At 40.9% G+C, this 10,664-nt stretch overlaps 1 protein-coding gene and 1 non-coding gene across 2 annotated transcripts; one reads left to right on the top strand and one right to left on the bottom strand.

Annotated features, from left to right (window-relative positions):
• Positions 1–872: 872 nt before the first annotated feature.
• Positions 873–1,692, bottom strand: LOC139382478 (DNA polymerase subunit gamma-1-like). Its single transcript, XM_071126557.1, has 2 exons — positions 1,299–1,692; positions 873–971 (listed from the first exon to the last, which is right to left on the bottom strand). Exons 1-2 carry the CDS (start codon positions 1,545–1,547, stop codon positions 903–905), a joined length of 318 nt encoding a protein of 105 aa, XP_070982658.1. The 5' UTR covers positions 1,548–1,692; the 3' UTR covers positions 873–902.
• A 690-nt stretch (positions 1,693–2,382) lies between these two features.
• Positions 2,383–2,455, top strand: trnar-ucg (transfer RNA arginine (anticodon UCG)). Its single transcript has one exon. It is a non-coding gene; the product is annotated as a tRNA-Arg (tRNA).
• The last annotated feature ends 8,209 nt before the right edge of the window (positions 2,456–10,664 follow it).

Genomic DNA, 10,664 nt, shown 5'->3' with positions numbered 1-10,664 from the left:
CCACGGCACTGAAGAAAGCCAATGACTGGGGCATGTCCTGCATACTCAGCGCATGGGCAAACATACACTTTTAAAGCACAACGATAAAAGATGGACGAACACATAAGCAGCTTATTGAACAGATGTTTGAGACATGTAAAACAAGTAATTCACTGGCTATGAATGACAATACTTTCAATTGTAACTTACAATTAGCTACATCCCAACCATTTAAATGACCACATGGTCATTTATGTATTATTTAGCCCGAAAAGACCATTGATTTTAGATCTTTTGCTAGGGTGACCTGGCAAGAAGTCAGCGGTAGACTAAATGAGCAGGTTGGTGATCTGCAGAGCCAGTGCTGCCCAGTAGCGGTCTTCACTGCGGACCAGGTAGCGCACCTCGTTGTTGATACTAATACAGGAAGCATCCGTTGATGTCATGCTCCTCCATCAGTCAGCTTACGGCCACCAGCATAAGAGTGGGAGTAGTCCACCACCAAACTCTGTACCACCCAGTTCACCCTGCTGGTGATGAACTGACACACACACACGTTAATATTTTCATCTACAACAAGTGTGTGTTTGAGTGTCAGACAGTGTGTCTTACAATTGAGTGTGTTACGTGTGTGTGTTATAATTGTGTTCATTTTATGTGCTTTTATGATTGTGTTTGCATAAGTTCTCCAGAACTCATCCTTCACGGTCTGCTGATCCTGCAGCCCGGGACAGGGGTGGCCGGCTGAGCTGAGTGGGAGATGTTCTCCAGGTTGTTGAACGTACCTCCAGACCACAAACACTGGCCTGCCACCTCCCACTTCCTCTTCCGAGAACTGCACACCCAAATAATGAGAGGGTGAGATAGAATGTGAAAGTGTGTGTTCCTAGGATAAAGTTGTCCAGGTCTCCAAGGGGATGAGGTCAGCAGGCATCAGCTGGCTGGATCAGGAGTATCTCTCCTCTATCAGACGCTTGCTGGACCACGAGTACCTGTCAGGAAACAGAATGATAGAATACAGAGAATTCAGTGAAACTGCAATCCACTCCGGCTCAGAATAAATAGTCCTTGTTAAATAATTGTAATCATTCCTGCCCAGTCCCAACACAATATTATACACCATCTATTAACCTCACTACAAAAGCCTTTCAGTATTTTTTACATTTACAAATCATTTTTACATTTACAAATCATTTTACAGTTACAAATACTAAGAAGTGATATAAACTGTCCTGTACTGAAATAAAGTAATAATTTTCCTCCAGCGTAAAACCCTCCCTCCCACAGTAGAGGGTCTTGGACCTCTCTTTCAGTCTCACCAGGCAGTGGTAGACACGGCCACAGCCAGTGTGGCCTGCCTCGTCTGGGAAATCCACCCGTCTGGCCTCCCCATTAGGCCTGTAGCGCATCCAGCTCACCTCCCACACCAGGTCCTGGGACATGGGCGGCAGCGGGGCCTGCTGAAGCTTGCTGGCAGCCTCCAGGTAGGGTAGGCTCTGCTTTTGGGCCAGCAGGCGGAAGTGGCCGTCGATGTCCTTCGCTTCCATGTGGGGCAGCTGGAGCTTCATGCCAGGGAGCAGAGACCTCTTTCCCCACAGCTGGTGCCTCTGCAGGTGCCTGATACTCCACTTCACCTTCTCGTCCTTGTACTCCTGCTATGCGCCGCGGAAGATCTGCTTCTGATGGTTTTGGGACAGCATCTGGATGTTGAGCGGGTTCAGGCGGGTTTCTGGGGGGTGGGAGCCCTGGAGAGAATGGGGCTGCTAGGTGGAGTAGGAGGTGCGGCATAGTGTCCTCCATAGGATAAAGGCCTCCAGAGGGGACGAAGATGCAGAATTGTCTCACTAGTCCTGACAGTCAATTGTTCCTCCCCTTGGACATTGGTCAGGAGCAAGATGAAAACCTTAATGGAGAGAGAGTCAACTTTGTGACCATAACGAAACCATCCAATAAAAGCCATAAAATAATCAATCAACATTAAATGTAATATTAAGATCATCAACATGAAAACATGATTGCTAAATAGGCCTACTTTAGAAAACTGCTATAACTACAAGCGGCATTGCAGAGAATGGTCAGAATGCTGTTTACAACAGAATAAAAATATCCCTAAAATTCCTAGCCAACGTTTTGCAATCCTCAACTCGCATCAATGTGACACATATAAACAATGTTAATCGGGATTTCCAGGCATGGATTGTGAAACATTGCAGCAGACCAGGTATCTAGCGATATCCAGTGGCAGGGATGACCTCCCCTTGCGGAAGTGTGTAAAATAAAGCGAATGTTTTGCAAAGTACATGGCCAGTATTTGACGAAAATATGTTAAATAAATCAATTAGTCACTGGCTAAAACGAATAATATTATCGAATATTACAGCGTGTTTTCATTAACTGCTTAACGGCCTCGTGGCCTAATGGATAAGGCGTCTGACTTCGAATCAGAAGATTGCAGGTTCGAGTCCTGCCGGGGTCGGTTTTTTGGAAATGATTGACCGATAAATGGACGATGCACGACTTGCTTCGTCAGTCAATGTTAACATGCACGACTTGCTTCGTCAGTCAATGTGATGATCACGGATACAAACATACAACAAACAGGCAAATAGTATGGGAATCAACGATATGTTCGTCTCTTAGTTATTCCTGAATAGAAAAATCCATCTCTTGATAACATTCTCTGCACTTCATGCTCTTTGCAAAGTAAACTTGCTGAGCTATTCAATTGATTTGGCCTTTATCCTTAACCAAAGTATGATTTATAAAATGTTAAAAATTCTTATGGAAAACCATCGCTAGGGGTCAGTCTGTCCATTCAAACTGAAAATATACCTCTGCATGCAGGAGGGCACACATCAATAACAAAATCTCAGAACGAATTAACACAACTGGGCTTTCATTGCTTTAATTAGATAGGCCGATATTCATGATACAAAGTCATGATGGTGATAGGCCCAGTAGAATGACCTTACGTTTATTATATGTCAATTTCTCGTGGCATAAATCAGCTATTTGGACTACATGTGGGCATGTTATAAGACATTTTCATAATTTCTGTCAAATGTAAGCCTACATAAAAAAATGAAATGCATTAAAATGTTGCCACTGTGGTGCAAAGGGAGTGGAATGCGTGGACACCAGTAGGTCACAGTCTTGTAGCTCTGGTAGGGTCACCGGCAAGAACTTGGCCCCTGCCCTGCTCCATGTGCTTTGTTATAGCTGGGTTAGCTGACAGTGTCACGAACGATGAGCATACATCAGTGGGGCAGAAGTCCATGTGTTGTTGTGATTCTGGATGGTCAGATAGCTAGCAACAATGACAAGAAACTGCCTGCCATGTGTTGAATCATAAGTGGCTCGTTTGATCTTGTTCTTGATACCAAGTCTTGTTTTGAGGTGTTTTGACTGCCACGTCTATGGCTAAAATGTGCTAGCTAACCAACAACTGTAACGATGTATTCGAGAGAAATGTGTGCATTGTGCAACTTTGTTTTCAATAAACATTGGAGACAAAATATAGCTTAAATGTCAACAATCTGAGAAGGGGGTTATCAAGGCACAAGGCGAGACCCAGATGCAGACACAGGAGGCAGATGGTTGGAGTCTTACAATGTTTAATAATCCAAAGGGGTAGGCAAAAGAATGGTTGTGGACAGGCAAAAATGTCAAAACTAGATCAGAGTCCAGAAACAGGCAAGGGTCAAAACCGGGAGGACTAGAAAAAGGAGATTAGGATAAGGAGTACGGGAAAAACACGCTGGTTGACTTGACAAAACATACAAGACGAACTGGCACGGAGAGACAGGAAACAGGGATATATACACTGGGTAAAATAAGCAATACCTGGAGGGAGTGGAGACAATCACAGGAGCAGGTGAAACAGATCAGGGCGTGACAGGGGGTAGCTGCATCCCAATATGGCGATTGGAGTATGGGCGAGTGGGTGTGTCGAAAGGAAATTAGTGGGCGTGTGGAAAGGAGTGGGTGTGTCAAAAGTGCTCTGCTATACGTTTGCCGGTTTTGATTGAGCTGTGTTTTTTGGGGGTCACTCAACTAGAACGTTGTACCGATTTTTGTACACCAGTAATGCCCATTTGATGTAGACTTCAGTTAGAAGAACAGTTTGGGCTGACCGAGTTTGAAGTGGAGGGAGTACAGGGCTTAGCATGTCTCTCAAGGAGGCTAAAAATAGATTTTGGCTTGGAAAAGTAATATTTTCAGAAGGAGGCAATAATTGTTTAAGGGAGGAGAAAGTAGCCACGCTTTGCCTTGATGACAGATTTGCACAGTCTTGGCATTCTCTCAACCACCTTCATGGGGTAGTCAGTCACCTGAAATACATTTTAATTAACAGGTGTGCCTTGTTAAAAGTTAATTTGTGGAATTTCTTTCCTTCTTAATGTGTTTGAGCCAATGAGTTGTGTTGTGACAAGGTAGGGGTAGTATACAGAAGATTTGGTACATAATATGGCAAGTCCATAATATGGCAAGAACAGCTCAAATAAGCAAAGACAAACGACAGTCCATCATTACTTTAAGACATGAAGGTCAGTCAATGCTGAAAATGTCAAGAACTGTGAAAGTTTCTTCAAGTGCAGTTGGAAAAACCATCAAGCGCTATGATGGAACTGGCTCTCATGAGGACTGCCACAGCAAAGGAAGACCCAGAGTTACCTCTGCTGCAGAGGATACGTTCGTTAGAGTTAACTGCACCTCAGATTGCAGTCCAAATAAATGCTTCATAGAGTTCAAGTAACAGGCACATCTCAACATCAACTGTTCAGAGGAGACTGCGTGAATCAGGCCTTCCATGATTTAATTGCTGCAAAGAAGCCACTACTAAAGGACACCAATAATAAGAAGAGACTTGCTTGAGGGCAAGAACCATGAGCAATGGACATTAGACCGGTGGAAATCTATCCTTTGGTCTGAAGAGTCCAAATTTGAGATTTTAGTTCCAACCGCCATGTCTTTGTGAGACGCAGAGTGTAGTTCCCACCGTGAAGCATGGAGGAGTAGGTGTGATGGTGTGGGGGTGCTTTGCTGGTGACACCTGTCTGTGATTTATTTAGAATTCAAGACACACTTAACCAGCATGGCTACAGCAGCATGGCTACAGCAGCATGGCTACAGCAGCATTCTGCAGCGATACGCCATCCCATCTGGTTTGTATTTAGTGGGACTATCATTTTTTTTCAAAATGACAATGACCCAACACACCTCCAGGCTTTGCAAGGGCTGTTTGACCAAGGAGAGTGATGGAGTGCTGCACCTGGTCTCCACAATCACCCGACCTCAACCCAATTGAGATGGTTTGGGATGAGTTGGATCGCAGAGTGAAGGAAAAGCAGCCAGCATATGTGGGAACTCCTTCAAGACTGTTAGAAAAGCATTCCAGGTGAAGCTGGTTGAGAGAATGCCAAGCGTGTGCAAAGCTGTCATTTAGGCAAAGGGTGGCTACTTTGAAGAATCTGAAATCTAAAATATATTTTGATTTGTTTAACACTTTTTTGGTTACTACATGATTCCATATGTGTTATTTCATAGTTTTGATGTCTTCACTATTATTCTATAAAATAGAAAATAGTCCAAATAAATAAAAACCCTTGAATGAGTAGGTGTGTCCAATTTTTAACTAGAGTACTGTATGTTTCAGTAAGATTGGCTTCTTAGTCTCGCGATGTTGCGCCTCTGGGTGTAGAAACTCTGATAATAGTGCGCAATTCTGCCCCTAGTGGCCAGTTTTGAAGGCATTTCCTGACGTCCTCAGGACATGGATAGACATCCAATTTTGACGTCAATCTTGAACCACCTGGCTGATTGGCTATACAGTTAAACCATGCAAGGTGGTTAACTGTAGGCTACACATGCTCACAGTTTTTTTTTTGTGAGATAGACAGTCATGTCCCTTTTTGACAGGAAATTAATATCCAAGCTCGAACAGTTATTTGGACAAAGCCATTCTCAAAACATCACTCATATAGGCTGTTTCAACGCGCATTAGTCATCTATTTAATTGGAAAGTTTATAGGGACATATATTCAATTTACACCACAATAAGTGTTGTTTGTGTTCACAAACAAAATAAACACCAGAACATTGGACCAACTTCTGAGAGAAAAGTCATAATTTCATTAATGGCAGATTAGTCAAATGGAAAAATAAAGTCTGAGTTCAAATTCCACCAATTCAAATAATATAATGGCTTCGAATCAAATATAAACTCCCATATAGGAATTGAGTCATCATTCAGCCATAGATCAGTTAGAATTTAATGTTACTGAATTAGGCTACTATGACATTAATCAATCACCTACGTGTACGTTGCCATATTGTAATCAATGTTGCTGGATGAAAAATCGCCTTTTACGCACCAGTTAGGCCTACGCATAAATTATTATAGCTATCAAGGGAAATTTACAAATACCTCTTAGTTTTGTGTCTGCGTGATGGCTTTCCCTATATGGCTATGTGATGGCCTACATTTATAGAGTAAACATGAGTCATAACGTTTGTTGTAAGAAGCCATAACTGGGAATCACCAAATATATTATACTGTAGATTGCTCCGTGTAGATTGCTCCGTGTAGATTGCATTGCCTTATCATAACCGCAAGCATACAATAACGCTTCAATAACCGGCACATTTGGATTCCCAAGGTGTCGCAATTGGCACTGACTTGATAATGGAGTAACTCAATAAGTGTTAATAAGAAATTTAAAGACTGTATACCCGTGGCTCCCATGCACTTTACGAACACATGCGCACATAAAAACCATTGGTTACGTCTGGTTCTGTGATTGGACATAAAACGAACTGTCACTGGAATGACGTCACGACGGCCGTAAATTGTCAACAGAGGCCGCGCGCAGCAGACGAGTAGAGCTCGGAGGTCTAGTGAAGGAGACGGACTAACCCGGAGAAGACCGTGCGTATTTATCCAATGATTGGATCGACAGATGAAGAGTGAGACCGCGAATTAGCCAGACATACGCACTTGGAGGGAAGATAGAACTGAAGACTAAATAAAAGGGATTCCAAAAATATATTTATTTATCTTGGACCTAAAACACAAGTAAGCCATATCAGCATCACTAAGAACTGACATGGTATCTTATTCCATGGATTGATTGCATTTTACAATGAATCTGTTCTCTCGTCATGTCCATGGTCTGCCTGCTACCTTGGATGTGTCGGATTTGCTGGTGGTCGCCTTTTACTTACAATTATCGTTTTTTAGTTGTGCCATGTTTAGAAATAGGCGTGCGCTTCTGGCATCGGTGACATTGAGCAGATTGGGGTATATGTTATTTCTTTACATCAAATATAAAATAATCCTACATTCTTGTCCAAAGTGTTATAACAGTGTAGGCCTACTGTGTTATTTTCAGTAATAGATTACAGTACAGTAATTGTGTAGGTTATAGCCTTGCTTTTGATGAGAATAGCCCTTGGTTCAGAAAGCAGGTCATTGGCACGAAGTCTCATTAAAAGTGATCAGGCCTAGAAGCACACAAAGGCAACTCTGCAATCATATGACAGTCTGTTAAATAGGTCTCCTTTCATGTCTTGTATGTTTGTTGTTTTTAGATCGGAACGTGGTTGAACCGAAGCATGGCAAAGGGCCGAGACCTGTACGATCTGTTCTCCATTTTCATTGCACGTCCAAGTCATCCTCTAAATATCTTAAACTTCTAAACAGGGACGTATAGGCTATGAGCAAATCAGTCTTTGAAGCTAGTATGCACAACTAGGCCTGGTGTTGTTGTTCTTAAAATTATATACACAACAAATAAGTATTGCGATTAAGAAGAATCCCAGAATAGAAGTAAACCTAGGCCTGCTTTCAATTAGTCTATATGCCTATGTAATTTGATTATAGACAAGGACCTGTTAAATTTGGTTGTAGTTCTGTAACCTATTTATTAATGGATAGAAGGAAAATAACTGACCAAATGCAAACAAAACCAGTACGCCCTATGCAGCCTAAACCCTTACACAACTAATTAGTAATTTCGTAAATAGAAATTATAATTTAGCCTTTTTTTCAGTGGAAGCAAAATAGTTTAATTTCTGTGTAAGTGTTGTCCAATTATTTTAGCCAAATTAAATGTAACAAAGCACCTGTTGGTTAGGTCAGTGTCATGCTAATTAATCAACACTTTTCACATCACATTTACTGAATTACCTACTAAGATTACAATTGTCATTTTCAAGATATAACACAATAATATACTATTTTACTAGACTATGATCTCTACTAGACTACAGGAAAATATCCATTATTTTTCTCTCTCCGAGATAAATGAAAACATCTCAAATTGGCAAGGAAACATCTCCAAAATGTTGTAGAGATATCCCCTAATTTACGATACTTTAATAATTTAATTTGGTGACAGAGAAATATAGGCTCAACATAAACCAGGTCGCATGCGCATATGATACAAACACAAATGATGAACCTCTCTGTTCGTACTGTTTTTTGTTTGTTTTTTGTTTTGGTAAGCTACACATACATATATGTTTTATTCAATCAAAGGCCATGTAGTTTTTAACTCGAATCGATTGTAGCCCTATATATTTTATAGGCTACTTGTTAATGGAACTTAGTATTGATTATGTTTTATTTGGAATCTATTATAGATATTAGAAAAGTAAATATAATCGAATGACATGCCTATTAATAATAATGTGTATCAGTATAGGCCTTTTTGTTGTCATAGCCTGAAAGAAGTGGTGCTATATTGTAATTACAGGCCAAACTGTATAAACACACTTATAGTCCATGTTATTCCAGGTCTTATTGGTCTTTTAAAAATTACTTTGTTGCTTTGCTGTCAGTGTCCTGTCTTCACGCCACATGGACATCTACGAATAGAATAAATATACATCTCTAGAATAGAAAATAATTCTTCCCCTCTTATTTTCGGCCATCATTTTAAAGGAAATGTATAGCCTAATGGTCATAAACATATTTAAATCATATATGTCATTCTTCCTTTCTTAAGGTGTCTGATGAAGCACGCCATCACTACCCGCTCACCAATCCGTCATGAGTCTGAGGCAGCAAGATAAAGTAGTCTACGAAAATGTGAACCGGAGGTCGTTTTCTGTCTTTGGTTATCTAGCTGTATGAGTGTTAAATACCTGTCATAAAGCTAGATAACCGAAAGTAGAAATTACTTCCACATTCTTGTTCCGGTGGAAAATAAGGCCTAGGGTATGCCTAAAACTAAGTTAGGCCTTTTGACAAGTTTCGTCAAGTTCCACCTCAAAGGTAAGCAACACGTCATGTTGTTAATTTTAAAACAATTAACATATTTGTTGTCACACTGATTGCAATGGAATTGGTACAAAATTATGGTGTTTTTAATATTTTGTAAAACGCTTACAAATCGAATCAAATCAACAATAAAAAATGGCAGACTTTTTAATTTCAGACAAAAAATATGAACAACTCACTGACATCGTAAAACATTTCTTAGTTTTGATATGGCCCTCTCGACAGTTTTTCTTGGCATATTTGGCTGTTTCCTAATGACTATGTTTGTGGCCTAATAAGGACTATACAGGCCTCTCTTAACATTTGTAATAAATAAATAGGCCTGATGTTGACAAATGTTTTTCGATTTCGATTTAATTTTGGTTGGTGGCATTAGTCGGGGTTGTATGAATCTGTTTCGATTGGTTGGATTAGTTTGTCTTCTTGGGGCGATTATCCGCGGAGCCTGGCCACTTGGGAGCTGTCCCGTACATTCTAGAATATGGTGCTGAATGCTAAACAGCTCGCGCCCACTCGGAGAGAACGGCGCGCGCTCTCTAGCGTCATCACCACCAATGTGTACATAATTAGGCCTCCTAACTGAAATTAATCTCTCTTACAATTTGGCAAAATATTATAGTAGGCCTATTCCTTGTTCAAGCCATTAGGAAAACAAAAAATGTAAGGATGTTTGAAATAATGGTCAAAGCACTAAGTGTTTCAGGCAGTGTAGGCTATTTGAATAAACAATACACTAGCAATGCAACTGAAGTTGAATGGTTTAGGCCTACTCTAAGAATACACCCATGGGTAAGAAAAACACTTGCCGACTGCAGTTAAAATTAAAGTGCATCTGAGAGCTTGGGAGTAATTCTACCAATACCTCGACCTCTACCTCTCAATAACAAGGGCAGGGGCATCCGGGATACAGGGCTTGAACATTTGAACTTGGTACTTCACCTACTCTGTATGCTTTGGGCAGAGAATTAAGCAACTGAGATTGTAAAGCCTAGAGAGCTCTAAAGTGAGATGAGTTTTCATTCATCCCCTTAACTACCTGCTGCAGTGAAGCTCACTGTCAGTCCATGCCTGGCTAATTGCTTTGATCCAAATAGGGAGATTGGATTTATGCGAAAAGTCCAAGGTCTTTTCCCTTGCAGGTATGGGCCAAAGCTTTCACTCAGTGTGGTCTTCACAGTATTCTGGGAATTCTGTATGCCATCACAAAATCTTGCAATAATTTAGATTTCCTTTGATTCCATTAATTGTGGTGTTGTTAGCCTGGTTGTATGATGTAAAAATTATGATTTGGGGAGAGGCTTCTGGGAGAGGCGTGTGTGCGTGTGCTTACCATACAATATTCCAGAGGCAGCTGACAGACAATTCACCTCTGTGTTAGTAGAATATGTGGAGAAGTATGGTA

Source organism: Oncorhynchus clarkii, chromosome 2 (genome assembly GCF_045791955.1).
Source record: "Oncorhynchus clarkii lewisi isolate Uvic-CL-2024 chromosome 2, UVic_Ocla_1.0, whole genome shotgun sequence".
NCBI classification, from domain to species: Eukaryota; Metazoa; Chordata; class Actinopteri; order Salmoniformes; family Salmonidae; genus Oncorhynchus; species Oncorhynchus clarkii.
Note: the sequence above shows the minus strand (reverse complement) of the source record. Positions and strands in the feature narration are given on the sequence as shown.

What these genes read in the sequence shown, in the direction of transcription:
- LOC139382478 (XM_071126557.1), bottom strand. Translation starts at nt 1,547, where the DNA reads ATGAAGCTCCAGCTGCCCCACATGGAAGCGAAGGACATCGACGGCCAC. An exon ending in GCCGTGTCTACCACTGCCTG is followed by an intron (nt 972 to 1,298) that starts GTGAGACTGAAA and finishes GTTTCCTGACAG; the next exon opens with GTACTCGTGGTCCAGCAAGC.